This window comes from Trichechus manatus, unplaced genomic scaffold (genome assembly GCF_000243295.1).
Source record: "Trichechus manatus latirostris isolate Lorelei unplaced genomic scaffold, TriManLat1.0 scaffold00027, whole genome shotgun sequence".
NCBI classification, from domain to species: Eukaryota; Metazoa; Chordata; class Mammalia; order Sirenia; family Trichechidae; genus Trichechus; species Trichechus manatus.
Window position 1 is genome coordinate 16,507,310 of NW_004443963.1, and position 24,888 is coordinate 16,532,197.

Below are 24,888 nucleotides of genomic sequence, written 5' to 3' on the forward strand. Positions count from 1 at the left end.
CATGATAAACAGAGAAAAGATTGAAGTTGTCAAGGATTTCATTTTACTTGGATCCACAATCAACACCCATGGAAGCAGCAGTCAAGAAATCAAAAGACGCATTGTGTTGGGCAAATCTGCTGCGAAAGACCTCTTTAAAGTGTTGAAAAGCAAAGATGTCACCTTGAAGACGAAGGTGCGCCTGACCCAAGCCATGGTATTTTCAATTGCATCATATGCATGGGAAAGCTGGACAATGAATAAAGAAGACCAAAGAAGAACTGATGCCTTTGAATTGTGGTGTTGGTGAAGAATACTGAATATACCACGGACTCCCAAAAGAACAAACAAATCTGTCTTGGAAGAAGTACAACCAGAATGCTCCTTAGAAGCAAGTATGGTGAGACTACATCTTACATACTTTGGACACGTTATCAGGAGAGATCAGTCCCTGGAGAAGGACATCATGCTTGGTAAAGTACAGGGTCAGCAAAAAAGAGGAAGACCCTCAATGAGATGGACTGACACAGTGCCTGCAACAATGGGCTCAAGCGTAACAACGATTGTCAGCATGGCGCAGGACTAGGCAGTGTGTCATTCTGTAGTACACAAGGGTTGTTATGAGTTGGAACTGATTTGATGGAACCTAACAACAACAGTTCATAAAGAAAATGTTCTATATCCTATTTTGGTGAATAGTGTCTAGGGTCTTAAAAGCAGCCGTCTAAAATACATCCATTGGTCCCGTCATATTCGGATCAAGGAGAATGAAGACAAACAAAGACACAAGGAAAATATCAGTCCAAAGGGCAAATGAACCACATGAACCAGAGCCTCCACCAGCTTAAGCCCAGAAAAACTAGATGGTGCCCAGCTACCATTATCGACTGCTCTGACAGGGATCACAATAGAGGGTTCTGGATAGAGCAGGAGAAAAATGTAGAATTCAAATTCACACACACACACACACACACACACACACACACACACACACACACACAAAATACCAGACTTCCTGGTCTGACAGAGACTGGAGGAACCTCCGAGACTATGGCCCTCAGACACCCTGCTAACTCAGAACTGAAGCCATTCCCAAAGTACACCTTTCAGCCAAAGATTAGACAGGCCTATAAAACAAACAATAACACACATGAGGAACGTGCTTCTTAGTTACAAGAGTATCCAAGTATATAAGAGTGAAATGGGCAACACCTGCCCAAAAGCAAAGAGGAGCAGGCAGGAAGGGACAGGAAAACTGGATGGATGGATATAGGGAAGCTGGGGTGTAAAGGGAAAGGGGGAGAGTGCTGATTCATTACAGGGACTGCAGCCAATGTCACAAAACAATTTGTGTATAAATTTTTGAGTGAGAAACTAATTTGCGCTGTAAACTTCCACCTAAAACACAATAAAATAATCTACAAACAGACTAATGCTCCAAGTAAGAACAAAGAGAAACAGATTTGATAAAGAACAAATCCAACTCTATGCTATTTACAAGAGAGAAATCTAAAACATAAGGATTCAGAAAGGTTGAATTACAGGATGAATATAGACATACCATGCAAAATTAACCAAAAGAAAGCTGGTGTTACTATATTAATATCAGACTAAATAGCCTTTATGGCAAAAGCATTCCTAGAGGTAAAGAGGGCAACTTCATAATAATAAAAGGTTCCAGTCACCAGGAAAACACATATAAAATTTAAATATATATACACTTAATAGCACAGTCTCAAATATTTAAAATAAAAATGACTGAATGATAGGGTAAAAAAGGCAAATCTCCAGAGTAGGAGATTTGAACTTACCTCTCTTAGTAATGGATATGGAAGCTTTGGAAGATTTAAGCAACTTTCCTAGCCACCTCACCTAATGGTCACATATAGGACTTGGTCTCCGACACACGCAGCATCTGTGCTTTTTAAAATTATCCATGGAACACTTACAAAAACTGACTGTAGAGGGCCACAAGCCAAGTCTCAACAAATTTTAAAGGAACTAAATCATACAGAGGAGCCCTGGTGGCACAGTGGTTAAGTATTCGGCTGCTAACACAAAGGTCAGCAGTTCAAGCCCACCCGCCGCTCCATGGGGAGAAGACTTGGCAATCTGCTCCCATAAAGATTATAGCCTAGGAAACCCTATGGGGCAGTTCTACTCTATCACATGAAGTCACTATGAGTTGAAAATCAACTCGACTGCAATGGATTTTTAAAAACTCATACACAGCATGTTCTCTGACCACAATGCAAATCATGACAAAAAGCTAACTGAAAAATCTCGTAACAAAGCTCTAGGAATTGACGGAATACCAACTAAGATGTTTCAACAAACAGATGCAGTGCTGTAAGTGCTCACTTGTCTATGTCAAGAAGTTTGGAAGACAGATACCTGGCCAACCGACTGGAAGAGATCCATATTTATGCCTATTCCCAAGAAAAGTGATCCAACAGAATGTGGAAATTATCGAACAATAATATAAATATCACACACAAGTAAAATTTTTCTGAAGATCATTCAAAAGAGGTTGCAGCAGTACATCAGCAGGGAACTGCCAGAGATTCAAGCCTGGTTCAGAAGGGGATGCGGAACAAGGGATATCACTGCTGATGTCAGATGGATCCTGGCTGAAAGCAGAGAATACCAGAAAGATGTTTACCTGTGTTTTACTTACTATGCAAAGGTATTCAACTGTGTGGATCATAACAAATTATGGATAACATTGCAAAGAATGGAAATTCCAGAACACTCAATTGTGCCTATGAGGAACCTGTACATAGAGCAAGAGGCAGTCGTTCAAACAGAACAAGAGGATACTGCGTAGTTTAAAGTCAGGAAAGGTGTGTGTCAGGGCTGTATCCTTCCACCATACTTATTCAATCTGTATGCTGAGCAAATAATCTGAGAAGCTGGACTATATGAAGAAGAACAGGGTATCAAGATTGGGGGAAGATTTATTAACAACCTACATTATGCAGATGACACAACTTTGCTTGCTGAAAGTGAAGAGGATTTGAAGCACTTACTGATGAAGATCAAAGACCACAGCCTTCAGTATGGATTACATCTCAACATAAAGGCAATAAAAATCCTCACAACTGGACCAATAAGCAACATCATGATAAACGGAGAAAACACTGAAGTTGTAAGGGCTTTCATTTTGCTTGGATCCACAATCAACACCCAGTACGAACACTGCATTGGACGAACCTGCTGCAAAAGACCTCTTTAAAGTGTCAAAAAGCAAAGATATCACTTTAAAGACTAAGGTGCGCCTGACCCAAGCCATGGTGTTTTCAATCACCTCAAATGCATGTGAAAGCTGGACAATGAATAAGGAAGACAGAAGAATTGATGCCTTTGAATTATGGTGTTGGTGAAGAATACTGAATATCCCATGGACTGCCAGAAGAACGAACAAATCTGTCTTGGAAGAAGTACAGCCAGAATGCTCCTTAGAAGCAAGAACGGTGAGACTTCATCTCACATACTTCGGACACGTTATCAGAAGGGACCAATCCCTGGAGAGAGACATCATGCTTGGTAGAGGGTCAACGAAAAAGAGAAAGACCCTGAACGAGACGGATTAACAAAGTGGCTGCTACAATGGGCTCAAGCATAACAATGATTGTGAGGATGGCGCAGGACTCGGCAGTGTTTAGTTCTGTTGTACACAGGGTCACTTGATGGCACCTAACAACAACAACAACACACCTATGATGTAATCCGGTTTGGAACAGGGCTTAGAACCAGTTTGTTCCGGTTTGAACCCCTGCTATAATTTGCATTTCCACCCCAGATATACTGAATCAGAATCTACATTTTAACAAGATCCCTAGGTGATTCCTATGCATAATAAATTTTGAGACCCACTGCTCTACTAGCGGTTCTCAGAACTGGTCCCTAATCAGCAGCATTAGCACTGCATGGGAACTTGTCAGAAATGCAAATTCTCAGCAGGGGTTCCAACCTGAACGAACCTGTTTGAAGCCCCAGTGTGGAAACAGGGTTTTCTTTGTCATGTTCGTGAGGTCCTATCAGTGTAGGGTGTATCCTATAACTAATCATTACTAAGTTACAAAAACAGCAGATTAGACACAGGCACAGGCACAATCTGGGAAAGACAGACGCCACGTGAGGATGGCCAAGAACCAAGCCCAACCCGCAAGGAAGGAATCAAGGCGGCCAAGCCCTGATTTGAGCTTTGAACCTCCAGAACTGTGAGAAAACAAATTTCTCTTCTTTGAAGCCACCCACCTGTGGTGTTTGTGTTACAGCAGCAAGAGCAAACTAAGACATAGGTCACAGGTAAGTGCACTTGGCAGTGCAGGCACTCAGCATGTGGGTCCTTCTCTGTCCCACCCAGGAAACGCTCAAAACACTCCTGTGCCAGGTGCCTGTGTGACACACCTGTTATCCAGCCTCAAATGGAAGTTGAAGATGGATTCCTTAGAGTCCTGGGACAACCCTTTTAGGGTTTGGGCCTCCCAAGCAGATGCTTCTTGGGAATGCAACTTTCTCTTTTGGCCTAACCTGCCTTAAATTAGCTTGGGCCTGGAAGCCTTAAATTAAAGGCAGAACTGAAGCCATCTGATTATAATCTAGTAGTTGGAACATGGGTGCAAGTCCTATTTGAAACGTGAGACATTTGTGGCCATATCATTTGAAAGACCAGCGTACTCCTTGTGCCTGGGAAGCAAGGGCTGAGCCTCTGCCCAGCTGGCCTCAGAGAAGGGTAGGCCAGACCTCTGGCCAGGCAGCCCCTGGGCCCTGCTGCAGATGGACCTATGTGTCCTCCTTGGCCAGGCCAGGCAGAGCCAGGACCACTAGGCCATGCCCCTCAGCGTGTGTCTGGGTGCCCATAAGAGCATCACACCCCTGCCCCCCACCTCCAGGTAGGGGGAACCGTTGTTCCCCTCCTGGGCTGAGAGTGTTCTCCCAGGGAAGCCCCCAACCTGCCCCCAAGCTTTAATCAGACCTCCCTGCCCCCCGGGGAACAGCCCACCAGTACACAGCCGGGGACCAAAGCCAAGAGCAGCCGGCTGCAGGAGGCTTACTTGGGTTTCTTGATGTCTGTCATCTTGGTGTGCTCGCCAAACTCCCGCTTCAGAAACTCCTCCAGTGGCCCCGACTCGTAGGGCCGTGAGCCCCGGAACACCTCGTCCTTCATGCGAAAGTACACGCCGCGCATGTAGGCCATGGACTTGCCTAGGACACAGGGGTTGGCGTGGAGAGGAGTGTCCTGCCAGAGAGCCTGTGCACGGCTGCAGGGCCAGCAGCGGACCTGGGTTACCCAGGCGCCAACCAAGCGTCAGCTTCTGGGTCTTCCCTCAAGTTCCCGTACAGGCAGAAATCCCCCTGGAGCATCCTCAAGTCCCTGTGCTTAAATCTTTTATTACTGTGGTAGAATGTATACCATAAAATTTGCCATTTTTAGCTGTACAATTCAGTGGCATTGATTACGTTTACATCTTATGCAACTATCACCACTATTTCTAAAACAGAAACTCTACTCATTAAGCAATGTCCTTAATTCTGTATTATTTTCCTTACAGGGGGGCCCCTGAATTGTACAAACTCCCTGCCACTTACAAGCTGGATCCATTCCTGTCTATCATGGAAAAGAAGGCACAGCCCTGTCCTCTCTCGGAGCACAGACAGGATCAAACAGGTAGAGTTACGAAGGGGCAGGTTCCCCTAACAGGAAGGAGAGGCCGCCCTGCCTGCCTGGTGGGGTGCCATGCAGGCAGAGGCTGGGAGACCCCAGGAGGCAGGAAAGGGCTGGAACGGGGGTTCCTGACCACGGGAGAGGTCACACTCGGTGATTTGGCACATCCCTGCCAGAGCTCCCTGGAGTCTGGAGACGACTCTTGATGGAGGACAAACATCCCCTGTGGCCCTTTCCTGAGGAGAGGCCAGGACCTCTACCCAGTCTGCCCTCTCAGGCCCCATGGGCTGGAGGCAGGCTCTTGAGACAGCTCTTCTCTCCCCGGAAGACAGAAACTGAGGACAAGAGAGGGGAGGTGTGGCTCAAGGCCAGGGGAGGACACAGACCAGGAAAGGAGCCAGGAAGCAAGCACAGAGGGGAGAGTGCTGGGTGTACAGACAGAGACTCAGTCTAGCTCACTGGGTGACCCTCTCTGGTCCTCAGTTTCCCCATCTGTAAGGGCGGTAATACCCTACTCACCTCACATGGCAGTGGTGAGAACCACCAAAACGAAGTGAAATGCTCGTCAATGAAGTGCTGCAGATAATAAAGTCTCGTGTGGCTTGCAAACTGTTGACCCTTCTTCCCAGAGCCCCTGGGGCACTGCTCTCAGCAGCCTCCTGGGCTGGCCATGCCCGCGCTTCGGAAGCACCCTGGACTGCCGGCCGTGGCCCTCCCCACACTGCCCAGGAAACACCCAGACCATGTCTGTCTCCCCCACCCACCAGGACGCCCTGCGTCAGCTCTGCACCCCAGCACCCAGCACAGACCTGGCCCACAGCGCCTTCATGCCCCCATAGGGTCCCCTCTGGTGCTTTCTGGGCTATGGACAACCAGGATCCAGATTTGGAAGGCGCCTTGCAAGGCACGAAATCCAGCCAGCACCGGCTAGACCCACCAGTCGGGGATGCTGAGGCCCAGGGCAATTCCCACCTGGGTGGTGGCTGGACCGCCCAGTGATTCTGGGGGCCACCCTCACACTCAGTATCACACCACTCAAACTCCACAAAGGAGACCCCATTTGAGGTGAACACTGGCCTATTCAGAAGTCTGCCTAGTCAGTACAGTGTCCTGTCTGTCCCTGGGGCTCAGTGCCCACCTAGTCTTCATAAAGCTGTGGTGGAAGCAGCCTGTGGCCTTGGGCAGATTCTGGGCAGGGAATTTTGGAACTGGGTTCTAGCCTGAGCAGGCCCGCTAAAGGGTGATGTGACTTCGGGTCATCCCACTTTAGGGCCACCATTTCTCCCACCCGTGGGTAAAATGAAGCCGATGACCAGGGCTCAGACACTCTGGGACTTGAGGCTCCTCAGTCCTCAGGCCACCACCCTATCTGTCCCAGGATGACCTCCTTGTTTCCAGCAGGTGTCAAGGCCCTGGGGTGCCCACCCTGCTGGGGTGAGGGGAGGGGAGGTTGAGGCAACCAAGATAAAAATGCTTCACTCGGCCTTGAGTTTATGTTAATGATGGGATAATTCAGAAGAAGACAGTGATAATGGTTGCATAGAGTCCCTGGGAGGTGCAAATCGTTAAATTCTGGACTACTTAGCTGAAAGGGTGGCAGTTCAAACCCACCCAGAACAGGCCTGGCGATCTGCTTCCGACAGGTAACAGCCTTGAAAACCTTATGGAGCAGTTCTACCCTGCACACAAGGGGTTGCCACGAGTTGAAATCAATTTGATGGCAACCATCAGCACCACCAACAATGGTTGCACTGTATGAAGAATGTCATCAATGTCACTGAATTTTACATGTAGAAATTGTTGAACTGACAAACATTTTGGTATGGATATGCTCACCACAATTAAAAACAAAATCTCTTCCCACACCAAAAGGACAAGCAACTAGTTCTGGCGTCTAGGGCGGGGGCGGGACATCTAGCCACAGCCCACCCTCCCAGCCTTTCTCCTCCCAGGCTCGGCCCTACATCCTTGCTGCCTGCAAGGTTCTGGTTTATAGCCCTTCCCTACCCCATGCCCTCTGTTGCAAAGCTCTGAAAGTAAATGCGGCCCTCTTTGAGGGCAGGTCCCGCCCCACCCCACCCTGCCCCGCTGCCCGGGGGCTGCCCTCACTGTGCAGAATGGCCAGGGCCAGGATGCCCCCTGTACTGGTCCCGGCCACCCAGTCAAAGAGGTCCTTGGTGGCGATGCCTGAGGCCTTCTCAATGGCAATGAGGAGCTGGATGATGATGAGTCCTTTCACACCCCCGCCGTCCAGGCAGAGCAGGTGGTCCTGGCTGCGGGCGGACATTGGTGGGAGAGAAGAGGGGCATGTTACAGCCTTTGTGGGGCCTCAGCTGCCGCCAGCACTTCACATGGTCCCCTCACTCAGTAAGTGGCCCCAGAGCACGGCGCCCTGGCAGATGCAACGAGTCACAGGAGACGAGGCCCTGCTCTGACGGAGCTCACATGCTACTGTGGGGTTGGGGAGTTGTTATGGATTGAATTGCGTCCCTCAAAAATACGTGTTGTAAGTCCTAACCTCTATACTGTGCATGTCACCCCATTTGCGAATAGGGTTTCTTTGTGAATGTTACTTAGGTCATATCAGTGTAGATTCGGCACAGAAGCAAGGGAGCACAGAAGGGGGACAGATGCCACACTACATGACAATCACCAACCCAATGAGGAAGAGATGCTGAAAAGGAACAAGGGAATTTCCCCAGAGCTGGCACAGAGAGAAAGCCTTCCCCTAGAGACGGTGCCCTGAATTTGCCCTTCTAGGTGGTGCAGTGGTTAAAGCACTTGGCTGCTAACCATAAGTTATTTCTCTCACAGTCACTCTGTGGGAGCAAGATATGGCAGTCTGTTTCTGTAAAGATGTACAGCCTTGGAAACCCTATGGGGCAGTTCTACTCTGTCCTATAGGGTCACTATGAGTCGGAATCGATTTGATGGCAGTGGGTTTGTTTTTTTTTAGCCTCCTAAACTGTGAGAAAATAAATTTCTTCATTAAAGCCACCCACTTGTGGTGTTTCTGTTATAGCAACACTAGATAGCTAAGACAGGAGTGAAGGTTGAAGGCAAAATGGATAAATGCACAGTATTTCAGGAGGAGGAAAGTGTGAAAGAGAAAAACAGAGCCAGGTAAGGGGAGCAGGAAGGTCCAGCAGGCCTCATCAATAAGGTACCATCTCAGCAGAGACCTGGGCCAGTCTTCCCCGGGCTAGACAGGGAGCTCCCTGAGGGTAGCAGCCCGATTTTGGTCAGGTCTATAACCCCAGTACCAGGCCTGACCCCAAGTCGGTGCCTGATAAGTCTATTTGAATTAAACAGGTGGGGGAAGTGTTATGGATTGAATTGTGTCAACACACATTTTTGAATGAATGAATGAAAGAATGAAGCTCCAAGGTTAAGTGACTTGCACAAAGTCACTCAGTGGGCATGTGATGCAGGCTGGATTAGAACCTGGGTCTGCTGACTCTGGATTCATGCCTTCCCCAAGACGCCCTATCTTCCCAGGTCCTCCAAGCCTTGGTTGCCAAGCCCCTGGGGCTGCAGAACTCACTGGGCACCTGCCCTCACTGGCCGTGCCGTAGGGGAATGCCGCCATGGGCCTGGCTCAGACCTGGAAGCTTCCTTCTGGTCTCATTTTTCCAGCTCAGCTTAAATGTCACTGCCTCAGAGAAGCCTGCCCTGATGCCATCAGTATGGTCCAGCACTGCTGGCTGTGGGCCCCTCTTGCCCTGATAATCAGTCCTTTTGTCCATTTGTTTACGCTCTTTCTCTCCCAGTGGACTAGAGGCTCCCTGAGGGTGGGGATGGCGTCTGCTCCAGGCAGCACTGTCTACCCTTGCATATTCAGTGGATGCAGGAGGTGTGCAGCGGAGAGCTGAAGAATGACAGAGGCCCATGTGTCCCAACTCTAGGGCCCTGCATCTTTTCTTGACAAGGTTCCCAGTCCCAAAACCAGCCTGGCGGGAGGCAGGGAGGCTGCGCTGGCCCCAAGGACCGCAGAGCCCCTGACCAGGAGGCTGGAGTGAACAAGCCAGGCCTTTCTGAGGGCCTTGGGAGTGCAGGCTGGAGCTATGCGGCTCACAAGACCTGTGAGAGGAAGTCCCCTACGTGTCTCCAGGCACCAGCACCTCTCTCCCCACCTCCAGGTGGGGGCTCTCAGGCTCTGGCAGCTCTGCTGGTCCCACTGGGAACCCACCTCTCCTCTAACTGCCCAGGAGATGTTGGCCCTCCCCCCAGTGCTGTCCCAGCCACCCTACCTCTGCCCTCTGCAGGTGTTGTGTGTGCACTCGAGGGGAAAGGGGGGGCACAAGAGGTGGGGAGTGCCAGGATGCTGATGGGGCAGAAACACCCTCAGGGCTTACAAGACGGAGTGGTATGCAAATACATGGGGTACGCCCAGGGATAGCAGGCTCTTCGGCGATGAGGGGCAGAGCCATGGGGTCCGCTGCCCATCCCCTGGAGCAGAGGCTGCATCTGCCTACAGGGCTGGCACAGGGTGTAAGCCGGGATGGGTCTGTCGAGCAGGAAGGGTGTGAATCTGGAAGACCTGGGTGTAAGTTTGTGTCTGACACTCACTGTGTGACTTTGAGCAGGTCACTTAACCTCTTGGGGCCTGAAGTTGTGCAGCTGCAAAACAAGGTCACTAATACCCGACCCCTAGGAAGGCTGCTGGGAACACAGGGAGGTAATAAACGGAGAACAGACAAACGGTAATATGAAAGGGAGGGTTGTCAGCTGGAAACACATTTGTCCGGGTAACGTGCAGTGCTGGCTGGCCCTGACTCTGGGCACCAGGGACTGGGCCTCAAGGGCGGGGCCTTGGGCTTCACTCTTTGTTCCCCTTCACCCACATCTGCTCCCTAGGCTGGGTCTGGGGTACAGCAGGTGCCTGGGGAGCCAGGCCACCCCACTAACTCCATGGAGGGTGCAGACTAAGGAAGTGGGTGGGGGCTGGGGAGGCAGGTGCAGCCTCGCAGCAACACTGACATCCCCTTGAGGGGTAACTGGTCATCTTCCCCTCCCCAGACCATGACAAGACTGCAGCCAGACCTGGCCTAAGCCACACCAGCTCCACCGTGGACTTGCCACCTGAGCCTGCCCAGTTACTGGTGAAGGCGCAGACCAGGCACCTTGTGACTCAGTCCCTGCTGGGAACTAGAGACGGAGTGAGTGACCTTGAAGGCCTTGGTGAGGGCTGGAGGAGGCCCGAGGTCGCCCCACTTACCTGCGTTTCTCGCCCCGCAGAGAGTTCAGGATGAAGGCTGGCTTCCGGGCCCTGGTGATGTGCGTGATGTCCTGCAGCTCTGCAGAGCACAGGGCAGGCAGAGCTGGGCCAGGGTCCTGACCCCGCCAGCCCACTGGCCCCTAGAGTCAACCTGGGGCTGCATCCCTCACCCCACCACCCCCAGGGAAGGCTCCTTGGGGACAGACGGGCCACAGCAATGAAAGAAGCCTGAGCTGCTCTGGAAAGGGCCCCCACCCTGCCCAACCAGCTCGTGGGATTCCTCTCAATGTCTTCCCCCTGAACCCCGAAGCAGGCCCACCCTATGTGTGCCCCATGTTCATAGTTCAGTGATCTACATGCATCAGAGCTGATGCTGCGTAGGGTAAGAATTAGTCTCCCAATTTACAGCTGAGGCTTAAAGAGACTATGGGGCTTGTCTGAGGTCATTTAGCCACAGGGCAGGGCCAGGACATTCCTTGGGGTTTAACTTCATGAGTGTAGGGGGGAATCCTAACCACTCTTCATATGTCCCTCATCCCAATCCCAGGTCTGGAAACTTCCTTAGTGGTCTCTGGGATTGGATCCACCCATCCACTCCATCCACCTTTCCCCTGTGCCCCAGGCCCGCCCCAAGCCGCATGTCCCCCCCATTTGGTCAGCTGCCCCTCCTGATAAGCAGCCTGGTGCCCGGCCCAGCAGTGCCCCCGATTCTGACATTAGCAGGCCCCCATTCTGACATTAGCGGTGGGCTGAGTGTGGAGCCTAGAAGCAGCAAAGCAGCGTGTCTGCAAAGCGGCGTGCCTCCCCCTCCCCAGGGCAGGTGGCCAGAGTGGCGGGAGACTGGCCAGGAGCGGCAGCAGCACTGAGAGCCACAGTGCTAAAGAGATGCCTGAATCTGGGGATGCAGCTGAGAAAAAGGAACCGCAGGAACAAGGACGACAGCTAACCCAGGGCCTGGTGGGGCCCTGTGGCCTCTCTCTGCCCAAGGCATTACCCACCGGACGTCGCGCCCCAGGCCCACCATCCAGCCTGGTGTGGGTGGCTGCCTGCCTGTAAAATTGAGATAAAAAGGGAGATGGTGGTGGCAGTTCCCAGAGGGCTGGGCAGGGGAAGGACAGAAGTGGACCAGGAGGACTGACTGTGGCCACTGGCTCTCTGCCTCCACTAAGCTCCAGGCTGGGCTGGGCTATCCTCAGTAGGGGCGCTGGTGTCTGCTTCCCCAGTGGGAACAAAAAAGGTCTGGCTTGCCAAGGATCAGTTCCTGACTGCCCTGTTCAAGGGACTCCATAGCCATTTGGGCCCCTGGGGAGAGCCAGCCCACAGCAATCCCAGAGAAGGGTCTCGTCTCCTCTGGGGCCGTCTCCCTGGGCAGCCAAGGAGGCCCCGGGGGCAGATGCCTCTGCAAGCCTACAGGTCACCCAGTGGTCAGCAAGGGGGCACACAGTCCTCAGGCCAACAGAGAGAAAGCAGTGCTGCAGAGCCCACCCTGTTCAAGCCAGAGGGCCACACGCTCTGGGCCCCAGGCTGCACTCCTTCTGGCCCATGCTGAGCTCCCAGGGAACTGGAGACAGTGCGAGCACCAGCCTCGGGGTGCCATGGGGAATACCCAGACCCGAGACCCATGTCCAGGGCATCCCCTCAGGGGCAAGGGACTGTGAGACATCAGCCAGGACCCTGCAGGCCTCTGGGATCTCTGGTGGCTGGCTGCCCTACAGAGGCTGACAAGTCTCGCTCCATCCTCCTTGCTCCCCTCCACCCATTTCTTTCCAGTTGGGACTACTTCAGAGCCCAGGCCCTGGAGCCAGGCTGAGAGGAGGGAGCTGGGAGGCGGAGCAGCCTACCTAGGTTGCTTAGGCTGATTGATGGGGGCTGAGCTCTTTCCAGGGAGATGGGGTGCTGCGACGCTGCAGAGCCCTGCTCCGTGGGGACCCCTGGGATGAGTGGGAAGCGGTAGTCGGCCCCTACAGTTCTCAGCAGAGCTAAGAGCGTCTTCCTGGTGACAACTTGTCATGGTTTGGGGAGAGGGAGATGGCACAGGGTCAGAAATGATGTCATCATGTAGCTGAGAGGCCCCTCCTTTCCACACAGTCCCCTCTCCCTCAACCAGGCCACCTGGGTACATGAGGGCTGGGGGACCCTAGAAGCCTGACCCCACCCTGATGGGGTATGTTGACTCTAGTGTGTCACATCCTGAGAAGCCTCCTAGGGTCAGGGAAGGGCCAGGGGCCACCATGGAGTAGGCAAGGGGTCAGTCTTGCCCTGCCCCATTATTTGGGGAACCCCCTCTTTCTCTTCTACTCCAGTCAAGAAAGCATTCCCTCCTCCATGTTCAGCAATTCTCAAAATTGCTGAATGGACAGTCCCTTTCAGAGTTCTAAAGGGGCTAACTAGCCAGCCAGTGGGCATTCAGCCCTATTTAACAGATGGGATGACTGGAAAGGGTGCCACCCACAAGGCAGCACACACACACTGTGGGGTACATATCCACAGCAACCTCCGCAGCTCCCTGAAGCCCCCGAGAGAGGATGCCAGTCTCCTAGTGAGGGGCATCTGCTTTCTTCAGCTCTGCAAGGCTCACTGTGTGAGCAAACGGCGCATGCACACAAGCTGTATACACGTGGGCATGCACAGGGGCCTGTGTAGTGCAGTGCACGCACCAACCCAATGGCTGTACAGGCAGTCCCCGGGTTACAAGCGAAACTCGTTCCTGTGTCTTTAAGTCAAATCTATAAGTCGGAACAGGTGCATATGGTTCTTACTTAGCCTTACTTCAGTGCAAGGAAGGCTCAAAGCCTTTTCAATGATTTGAGAGCTGTTTGTGCAGCAAGTGAAAGGGACTGTGATGAAGAATTAATTGTGTGCAGTGGTTGATTCAGTTGTTTCAAAGTCACATAACCTTAAAAGGCAAGTACTAGTTGTCTGTAAATTGGACTTTGTAATCCAGGGACTGCGTGTACTTGCAAGTGGTCCCACCTGAATTCCCCAAGTGGGGCTGAGGCTGCTGCTGCTGTCTGCCCCCGCCCAACCTGTGCTGGGAGTCCAGGTACCCTGAGGAGGGATGAGGGCCTGCACAGAGGAGAACACTGGCTTGACGAGCCCCATGGTGGACCTCCTCTACTGGTCAGGGCCCCTATTCCTGGGAGAAGGAAGCTCCCCCTCTGAGCCTCCCAGGTGCTCCCAGCCACTCCGTGTAGGCTGCAGCTGGTGGGGATGACAGCTAGAACTCCCCTCCTCCCATCCCTGCACCACCACCCCTGCCTCCACTCTGTCCCAGAGAGCAGAGCACGTACGTTTGCTGATTCTGTTGGCTATGAATGCAGGAGTCTCTCCAAAGTCATTTGGGGTGTCCACCTCTGCCCCAAAGACAATGAGGGCCTTGATCATCTCCACGTTGTCTTTCTGTTGGGAATGGAATGACAGGAAAATGCAAAAAAGCTCAGGGAAATGAAGAGAAAAAGGCTCCCTGGCCTTCTCCACCCTACGCATCAACTAGGTGGGCCTCTCACCAGCGTGGGGAGGGGGGAATGGAGACTGAAGTCCTTTTTATCCCCCGCCCAGCTGACCTGGTATTCCAAAGTCTGCCATTTGAACCTCTGACAAACAGGCTTAAAGGTACTCACAGGTGAGGGTCTAGGAACCCAGGCAGAAACTGCACCACCACCACCCCAGCCTCGTCAGCTTCTGCTCGAAGGAAGCAATGCCTCTCGAACTCTGACCCAGGGGCCATGGGGACACTGAAGGGTCAGCTGCTGATGGCTTTCCAGAGTAGCAGGGAGAGGGGGTGCAAGGAAAGGGAAGTCTGTCTTGCCCTTCCAGCCAGAACATCATTTCTAATAGGGAAGCCAGGCACTGCTGGCAGCCTTCAAATCTAGCTTCTCTCCACAGAATATTACGGATTTAAACATTTGGAGGCCAGGATGGGACATGAAAGAAGGGGCATGGCATGGTCTTGTAGGACAAACTGATGGACTGGCCACTGGGGACTGAACTCGGGTCTTGTAACCTCCCTCCTCTCAGGCCCAGCTTCCTTGCCTAGAGAATGAAGGGTGTGTCTAGAATGGGTTTTCCAAACAGTTCTTCATGTGCCATTAGGATTTATACAGGCACAGATGAATACATATGGTTTAACCGTTGTTGTTGGTTGCTGCTGAGTCCATTCCAACTCATGGCGACCCCATGTGTGTAAAGTGGAACTGCTCCATAGAGCTTTCAAGGCTGTGACCTTTCAGAAGCAGACTGCTAGTCCTGTCTTCCGAGGTGCCTCTAGGTGGGTTCAAACCACCAACCTTAGGCTAGTAGTATTTAACCGTTTGCGCCACCCAGGGATTTTAATCGTTACTTAGGCATTTATTTTTCGGTTACCTCTGATTTACAGCACCGGTTCTCTACTTCAGGTAAGGACATAACATTCCCTTCAAAATCAATTTGAGTTTGAAAGTAAGCCAACTTGAGGAAATTATTAAGCACATAATTGTCAAGGTGGTTCATAAATATGACAAAAACTGTGAGGACGGTATGCAAGTAACTGAAGTATGGAAACAAGAACTGCTTCAGTGGTTCTCAAAGTAAGGTCCATGTACCCCTATGAGTCTGAGACCCTTTCAGAGGGTCTGTGAGATCAAAACCATTTTCATAAAAATACCAAGATATCATTTGCCTTTTGCACTGTGTTGGCATTTGCACTGATGCTACAAAGCAATGGTGGATAAAACCGCTGACATCTTACCACAAATCAAGACTGCCACCAAAGCTAATATTTACATGGTTTTGTTCACCGCCATGCACTTGCAGTTAAAAAAAAAAAAAAATCCAGTTCCACTTAAGAATACCCTTAAAAAACAAAAAAGGGAATGCCTTTATGAAGCAGTAAAAATTACTCATATTATTAAATCTCGATCCTTGGGCACACATCTTTTTATTATTCAGTGTCATAAAACAGAGAGTATGCATAAAGCATTTCTGCAGCGTATCACAGTAGGATGTTGTCTTGAAGAAAGGGACTTGTACGGTTGTTTGAGGTGTGAGATGAACTCACTGCTTTTTTCACGGAACACTTTTTATTTGAGTGAATAACTTGACAAACTATGATTATTCTCGACAATGAATGCAGTGAGTCTGTAACATCTAGAAAAACGACTGATAGTAATTTTTGCCAATGATAAAAATTAGGCTTTCCAGCAAAAATTTCCAGCAAAGAATTTCAGCAAACTTGTATACGCCATCATGGGCTTGAAAGCTTCCCAATATTTAAAGACTTTTCTGATGAGATCAGTGGTAATATTTACAAATGTGAGGGTTTTCCACACTACATAATAAAAGGAAGAGTCACTGGGTTACACAAATAGTTAAGCGCTTGGCTACTAACTGAAAGATTGGCAGTTTCAATCTACCCAGAGGCACCTTGGAAGAAAGGCCTGGTGATCTGCTTTGGAAAGGTCACAGCCATGGAAACGCTATGGAGCACAGTTCTACTCTAACATACACACGGAGTCACTATGAATCTGAGTCAACTCGATGGCAACTGGTTTGGTTTTTGGTTTATAATGAAATGGGTCGACATTTGGAAGTTATGCAAAAATCAGAGAACCAGTGTTTTCCAATGATGATACAAGATCAAGCATGGGCAAAAGATCCAAGCAAAGCGCATCACACAACAATGGATTTAACGTAACAAAGCACTAAAAGTTCGCTGAGCTGGTTTCAGAGTCCACACTGCAACCAACTCTCCAGATACCACCACTATCCAGGTTCGGCGTATCCAAGGAATATCCACAATGCTCTGAAAAGGCTATTAAAATACTCCTCCCTTCCAGCTAGGGTGCCCAGTTACCACCACTGACTGCTCTGGTAGGGATCACAATAGAGGGTCCCGGACAGAGCGGGAGAAAAACGTCGAACAAAATTCAAATTCACAAAAAGAAAAAAGAGACCAGGCTTGCTGGTCTGACAGAAACTGGAGAAACCCTGAGAGTACGGCCCCCAGATACCCTTTTAATTCAGTATTGAAGTCACTCCTGAGGTTCACCCTTAAGCCAACGATTAGACAAGTGTATAGGGCCAGCAATAACACACGTGAGGGATGTGCCTCATAGTTCAGTCATGTATATGAGACTAGTGGGCACACCAGCCCAAAACCAAAGACGAGAAGGCAGGAAGGGACAGGAAAACTGGATGAATGGAAACAGGGAACCCGGGGTGAAGAACGGGAGAGTGTTGACATATCGCGGGGTTGGCAACCAATGTCCCAAAACAATCTGTGTATTAACTGTTTAATGAGAAACTAATTTGCTTTGTAAACTTTCACCTAAATCACAATAAAAAATAAAAGAAAAAAAATTCCATAAATCTTAAAAAAAAAAAACAACTCCTCCCTTTTCTAACTACATATCTGTGTAAAGGCCAAATTTGCTTCAAATTCATCAACTAAAAAATACATTGCAAGAGACTAAATATAGAAGATATGTGACTCCCCACGTCTGCTATGAAGCCAGGCATTAAAAAGATTTGCAAACATGTAAGACAATGCCACTCTTCTCAATTGATTTTTTTTTTGCGGGGGGGGGACTTTGGAAAATAAAGTTATTTTTTAATGTTATTTATGTTAGCATGTACTAGGTTTATTATTTTTAAATGAATTAATGAATACTTCTAAAATTTCTCACTTTCCATTTCTAACATGGTAAGCAGATATAATCACATCTAAATAAAAATTCATAGAGATCCTCAATAATTTTGAAGCATATAAAGGGACCAAACAAACCAAAAGAGTTGAGGACTGATAAACTAGATAATTCTAAAGGTCCATTCAGTGCTAAAAATGTCCACGGGTTTATTTATAGTTTCAGCCTCTTGGGCAATAACATCTCTGTAGTTATGACCTTTTATATAAAACAGGATGTTATGTCCTAAATCTACTACTTTTAAAGTCTCAGAGGTCTCTCCTGTTCTCACTCTGAGACCTGTTAAACAGACTTATGTGTGTATAGCATTGCTATAGAACACACACACGTGTGTCTTTTACACAATAACAGTGGTGCAAACAGTTAATGTACTTGGCTGCTAACTGAAAAGTTGCAGGTTCCAGTCTACCAGAGGTGCCTCAGAAGAAAGTTCTGGTGCTCTACTTCTGAAAAATCAGCCATTGAAAACCCTATGGAGCACAGTCCTACTCCAACACATATGGGAACGCTATGAGTCAGAGTCGACTAGATGGCAACTGGTTGTTTTTTTTCACCACTATGTATAATATGTATGTGCTGTAGTTCCCCAGCCAGACTGCAGAGGCTTTATGGGCAGGAACTACGTTCTAAAATAAATGTGACAAACATCTCCCATGGGCTACCAGGATGTGTCAGCAGCCCCTGCCTTCAGAGAGCTTACAGTCTTCCAGGGCGATAAGAACAACATGCAGAGGGCCATTTTCCCGATAATGATGGAAAGAGAACTAGCATTTGTAGGACGCTCACCCTGTGCCAGGTACTTTACGTGTGTCACCTGGGCAGTCGCCATAGAGTTGTCAAGTGCCTACCATTTAATCCTGCCAGCAACTCTGCCAGGTAGATATTGACACCTCCGTCTTCCAGATGAGGAAACCAAGGCTGACAAAGGTGATGTGACTTGCCCAAGGCCACAGGAAGCAGCCAGAGCTGTACTTTTTCCCTCTCACCAGGCAAGTGCTGAATGAGGAGCACAGCAGTAAACAGTACTGGGGCGCAGAAGAAGGAGATGTTATTTTGGGCTGAGAGGGCAGAGGAAGAGACATGGAAGGTTTCCTGGAGGAGGAGTCAGGCTCTGAGCCGAGCCTTGTAAGGAAAGGTGATTCTAAGCAGCCAAGGAAAGCAAGTGGGGCATTATGGGAGGGATGTGACAGGCCGCAAGCTCAGCCCTGCTGGTCCTCCTCGCCTCCCCACTGAGGGGAGGGAGCACGGGCCGGTGCACAAGGACACACGGCGTGGGCTCACCGACATAGCCAGGTGTAGCGGGGTGTTGCCGTGCTCGCCGCAGGCATCAGCGTTGGCCCCGTAGGTCAGCAACACCATGACACATTCGAAGCGGTTGCGCATCACCGCCACGTGCAGGGCGGTGTTTCCCGCGGAGCTGGTGCTGTTCACATCGCAGCCCCGCTTCAGCAGCATGCGGGCCATCTGTGGAAACAGATGGGCCCAGGCCCATCAGTGGGGCACTCGGGAAGCAGCATGGCCTGCTGTAATGGGTGGCACCTGGCACCACCCCCTTCTTCCTGAGAAGCCTTTCGGTATTGGCCTCCAGAAAGCTCTAGCAATAGGAAGAGCCCAGGTACAGACCCCAGTCTTAGGGATGGCCCAACACCTTGGCTCCCACATCCTCAGCACCCCAGGAACTAGGGACAAAAAGCAGGAGATGTGCCATCTGCTTTAACGGGCTTCCCAGTCCTATTCCTCCCTGCAAAGGTTCTTCTGAGGCCTGTCCCAGAATTGTCCCACTCCCTGAGGCCCGCCCTGGGACCCTGCAAAGCTATCATCCCTCCCCAGACCCTGCCAACACCACCCTTGCTCCCCCAGCAGCCCTGGAGAGCCTGGCTCAGGAGAAAGAACTGGGGCTTTGGAGTCAGACAGGCCTGAGCCCCAGCCCTGCCCCACCTTGCCCCAGCTATGTGAGCTTGGGTGGTCCCTGCACCCCTCTGCACCTCAGTTTTCCCTCCTGTGGAAACAGGAATGTGAGTCCCTACCTCACTGGGTATGATGACAATGAATGATGGAACCTTCGTGAAGAGCCTGACTTGGTGGCTCGCTCCTGGCACCCGCAGGTGCTTGGCAGAGGTTGGCAGGCCTGCCTCTGGGCCCATAGCGTTTACGGGCAGGCCGTGCACCACTTTGAAGCCCCCACCCTTCCAGGTGGACGGAGCATGGTTTAGGGAAAGACTCTAGGAGAGACGCCCAGCCAGGCTCTTGTGGGTGCGGCTGGACCCAGCATCATCATCATCATCACCACACCATGTTTTATTTGTGAGGCATTTGACAACCTGTGAAGAATTTTCTCATGCACTACCTCGCTGACTTCACATTTAAGCCTCCTCCTCCAGGAAGCTTTCCCTGATGACTCCAGGGGCAGGCCATAGGACCCCCAGTTCACGCACAAGTAAACTGAGGCTCAGAGGGGAAATCGCCACCCAGCCAGCGAGCACAGAGCACATCCCAGCTCTCCATGGACTGATCCACCTGTGTGCCCCCCACAAGATCAGCCCCTCAGATGCCACCCTCAGAGTCCTCTCAGGAGCCTCCTTTCTGCTGGCAGCTGAAGAACTTGGGGCTCTGGGGCCATTCCCCTCCTTCCCACCCTTAAACTCTGCACACCTCTGCATTCTTGGCCCAGTGCAGGGGGCTGGCTCCATAGCGAGGGTCTTTGCTGTGGATCTGGTTGCTGTCCATACTGATGATCATTTCAGCACACCTGAGGAGAGAGGGCCGCGGCAGTGAGGAGAGGCTGGGGTAGGCCTGGCACTGAAAGAGGTTACGATTTGGGGCTTCCTCGCTGGTCAGGGAAAGTTCCACCTGCAAAGAAAGCTTCAAGAGCACCAACTAACATGTTCACCATGTATCTCAGGGTGTACTGAGCCCCTCAAAGCACATTCAAGCCCTCTTCTCCAGGAAGCCTTCCCTGATGACTCCAGCCAACAATGCTCATTCCCACTGGTGCTGGTGTTAGTCAGAGATGCTGAGGCCCCAGCCCCAGCTCCTCAGGGTGACCTGTGCCAAGGAACCAGGCCTCGCTGCAGCATGGGGTCTGTTATGGGTTGAACTCTGTCCCCAAAAAAGGTGTTGTAAATTCTAACCCCTCTACCTATGGTTATAATGCCATTTGGGAATGAGTCTTCTTTGCTATATTTAGAGGCCATATCAGTGTAGGGTGTGTTTTAAGCCAATCGCCTTTGAGATGTAAAAAGAGATTAGGCATAGAGAAGCAGCAGAGATGGGAGAAGACAGATGCCACACCACGTGAAGATCACCAGGGAACCAGGGAACAAGGACCTTCCCCAGAGCCAACAGAGAGAGAAAGCCTTCCCCTGGGGCCGGCACCCTGAATTCAGACTTCCAGCCTCCTAAACTGTGAGAAAATAAATTTCTGTTTGTGGTATTTCTGTTATAGCAGCACTAGATAGCTGAGACAGGGTCCTAACAGGACCGGTCGGAATATACGGCAGACAATGCATTTCTGTGCCTAGTTCTGTGCCAGGCACACAGCTGACCCCTGCCACCAGCTACTGCTGGTGTTTTGCGTGTCGACCTGCATCCTGTAGGAAGCAGTATGGCAGAATGGTTAAGAGTGCAGTTGCTAGAGACAGCCCTGACACTAGTTACATGCCCTTGGGCAAGTTACTTAACATCTCTAAGCAAAGACTTCCTCATCTTTAACTTTGGGATAAAATACCTCTGCTTCACTGGGTTATACCGAAATAGCCACGGAAAGGCTGAGCCCAGTGGCTGGAGCAGCATTTGTTGTCAGTCGTCACTGAGTTGGCTCCAACTCACGGCAACCCCATGCGCAACAGAACAAAATGTTGCCCAGTCCTGCACCATCTTCACAACCGATGGCATGCTTGAGTCCACTGTTGTGGCCACTGTGTATTTTGAGTGCCTTCCAGTCTGGGGGGCTCATCTTCCAGCACTGTCTCAGACAATATTCTGTTGTGCTCCATAGAGTTTTCAATGGCTGATTTTCAGAAGTAGATCACCAGGCCTTTCTTCCTAGTCTTAGTCTGGAAGCTGCACTGAAACCTGCCCACTTGGGGTGACCTTGCTGGTATTTTAAATACTAGCATCACAGCAACATACAAGCCACCAGAGCAGGACACACTGACAGACAGGTGGTGGGGAGCAGCATTGTGTTTAACAGTTCTTACCTGTTACCTTCATTACGGTTGCTGTTGTTGTCGTTCCTTCCCTAGAGCAGGCCTGGGACTTCTAGTCCTCATCTCCCCACACCTTCACACCAGTGCCTGGCACACAGCACTTGCTTGAGCTGGACTTCCTCCTGAGGCCCTGTGGGGCCCCCAGTGTCCACTATCAGAAAGCCAAGGTAGCTGTGCTCATCTCTCCAGGCCTCGCTTGGGTTCAGCTCCGGGGAGCCTTCCCTAGCCCAGCAGGCTGAGCTGCCTTCTCTGAGCTCCTGGTGCAGCCCTCACGCATGTTCCATCCACCTCAGCAGCCGTCTCACTGTCTGGATCATCTGTTTCCCTCCAGGGCCGTGAGCTCCTCAACAGTAGGGACTCAAACACCTGAGCACCCTAGGCACAGACCTGGCTCTCAGTGGTTCTTAACGCCTTACTTCTGAGTTGAAGTAATAGCAGAGGGGGCTCCTAGAGCTGTGGCGGAACCACTGGTCAGTAACACTGAAGACGAGTGGTTCTAGAGCACGCTGGTGGTAAAGGACTCTCCCTGCTGGGCCTGTGGGGAGCACGGCAGCAGGGGCACATGCCGGGTCTGAGATGATTCACTGTCTCATGTTTGACGATGCTCTGTGTGGTCAGACGCCGACCCACAGGAGGGCCTGGGTGGGGGCGGAGTGAGAACATGGTTGAAAGTGTTTGAGGAGAGAGCACACTGGGCAAGGACCAGGCTCCTGGACGGTAGAGCTCAAGGTGGCTGGAGCCCAGCACCACCTGGGTGTTGTGCTGCCCTTTGGGTGAAGGACAGCATCACAGCCAGTCAGTGTCCATTCAGAGGCCACCTGACTGCTGGGAGTGGGGGACTGTGTTTTCTCCAATGGTTTGGTCAAGTCTTCCTGAAAGTTCTAATTCATTTTGATTGTGCTATGGAGAATACTTTATACATGTTAACAGGAAGGACCAGTCCCTGGAGAAGGATATCATGCTTGGTAAAGCAGAGGGTTAGCAAAAAAGAGGAAGACCCTAGACAACACAGTGGCTGCAACAATGAGCTCAAACATAACAATGATTATGAGGGTAGCGACGGCACACAGTGCTGTGTGGTTGACAGGGGTCTCCTGTCTCAGAGCTGCTTGGACTAGGGCTTGTCTTTCATTCATCTCTGTAAGGCCAGCACTTAGCACAGTGTCCAGGGCTGACTGACTAATGGACTCATTTATTCATTCTGAATATTGTTCTTGCTGGATAATAGTTTAAGACATTCAACTCTTTTTTCATCTTTTACTCATTCCCCCACCCACACCACACCTGTGCACCTTCGTGCATGCATGAACATGGGCACACACACACAGAAGAATTTTTCTGAGACCAAAGATTCCTAGGTCTGGGGAGAAGGGAAGAAATGAGAGAATGCTCTGTTGTTGGTGTTGGGTGACATCAAGTTGATTCCGATTCCAAGTGACCCCATGTGAAAGAAAAAAACTGCCCCGTGGGATTTTCTTGGCAATAATCTTTATGAAGCAGATTTCCAGGTCTTTGTCCTGTAGAGCCACTGGATGGGTTTGAATCACCAACCTTATGGTTAGCAGCCAAGCACTTAACATTGTGCCACCAGGGTTCTTTGAGAAAGCTCCAGTGCTCCCCAAAGCAGGGGCCTGGCATCTGCCTTCCAGCAAGGCCACCAGTCAGAAGAGGAAGGCAGCATCTGGGCAGCCGGGCCCCAGGCCACTTTGTCAAGCACTGTTGCCCTTTGAGCTGGGCATGGATACCACAGTGCCCCACCACCATGAAGGAGCTGTTCAGATCAGGCTGGTGGCCTTAGGTGGAAGAGGATCCAGGTCCACTGGTCCCCTCCAAGCCTTAGGGCTGCCTAAGACTCCAGACCCGGAGCACCACCTGAGGGGAGCTCGAAAGGAGGACTCGGGGAGGAATAAGATTGCTTTTCCCCAGTTTGGTAGAGGGAGGCTTGTGGTCAGAAATTATGTTGCATTCCAGAAAAATACAGTTTAAATCAGGAAAGGTGTGTGTCAGGGTTGTATCCTTTCACCATACTTATTCAATCTGTATGCTGAGCAAATAATCCGAGAAGCTGGACAACACGAAGAAGAATGTGGCATCAGGATTGGGGGAAGACTCATTAACAACCTGTAGTATGTAACTCGGTCAACTGGCACAATATGGTCCATAAAGACAACGTTCTACATCCTAGTTTGGTGAGTAGCGTCTGGGGTCTTAAAAGCTTGCGAGCAGCTGTCTAAGATATAGCAATTGGTCTCTACTCATCCGGAGCAAAAGAGGAAGAAGGAAACCAAAGATGCAAAGAAGAAACTAGTCTACAGAAACAACTAGTCTACACATACAACAGCTTCACCTACCTTGAGACCAGAAGAACTAGAAGAACTAGATGGTACTTGAGACCAGAAGAACTAGAACTACCAACCATTCTGATCAGAGATTCAATAGATGGTCCCAGATAGAATGGGAGAAAAATACAGGACAAAACTCAAATTCTGAAAAAAAGGCCAGACTTACTGAACCAGTAGAGACTAGATGAACCACCAAGATTATCACTCTGGGATACTCTTTAAATGTGGAACTCAAACAACTCCCAGAGGTCACATTTCACTCAAATGACAGATTGATCCATAAAATTACTCATGAGTACTGTCCTCCACTAAATAATCATCTAAATGAAACCAAATGGTAAACATTTTCCCTAGTTCAAAGATGAGAAGGTAAGGGGGACAGGGAAACTAGATTAACGGAAACAGGACAACCAGAATGGAAATAACGAGAATGCCGATATATTGTAAAAAATGTAATCAATGTCACTGAACAATATACATAGAAATTGTTAAATGAGAACCTAATTTCCTGTGTAAACTTTCACCAAAAACACAATAGAATATTTAAAAAAAAAAAAAACAACAACCTTGCAATATTAAGATGGCACAACCTTGCTTGTTAAAAGTGAAGAGGACCTGAAGCACTTACTGATGAAGATCAAAGACTACAGCCTTCATTACGGATTACACTTCAACATAAAGAAAACAAAAATCCTTACAAACAGACCAATAAGCAACATCATGATAAACAGAGAAAACACTGAAGTTGTCAAGGACTTCATTTTACTTGGATCCACAATCAACACCCATG

At 50.1% G+C, this 24,888-nt stretch overlaps 1 protein-coding gene across 2 annotated transcripts in view; it reads right to left on the reverse strand.

The window, feature by feature from the left end:
• PLA2G6 (phospholipase A2 group VI) overlaps window positions 1-24,888 on the reverse strand; it is a 58,013-nt gene that overhangs the window by 8,548 nt on the left and 24,577 nt on the right. Inside the window, exons 5-11 of one of the 2 annotated variants that reach the window (XM_004374038.2) lie at window positions 20,201-20,297; window positions 18,830-19,012; window positions 14,159-14,267; window positions 12,710-12,871; window positions 10,869-10,947; window positions 7,760-7,923; window positions 5,040-5,190 (exon numbers count right to left, since the gene is read on the reverse strand). In XM_004374038.2, the coding sequence (XP_004374095.2) occupies window positions 5,040-5,190; window positions 7,760-7,923; window positions 10,869-10,947; window positions 12,710-12,871; window positions 14,159-14,267; window positions 18,830-19,012; window positions 20,201-20,297 (945 nt within the window). The remainder of the gene's footprint in view (window positions 1-5,039; window positions 5,191-7,759; window positions 7,924-10,868; window positions 10,948-12,709; window positions 12,872-14,158; window positions 14,268-18,829; window positions 19,013-20,200; window positions 20,298-24,888) is intronic. The other variant, XM_023729047.1, reaches the window with a different exon arrangement.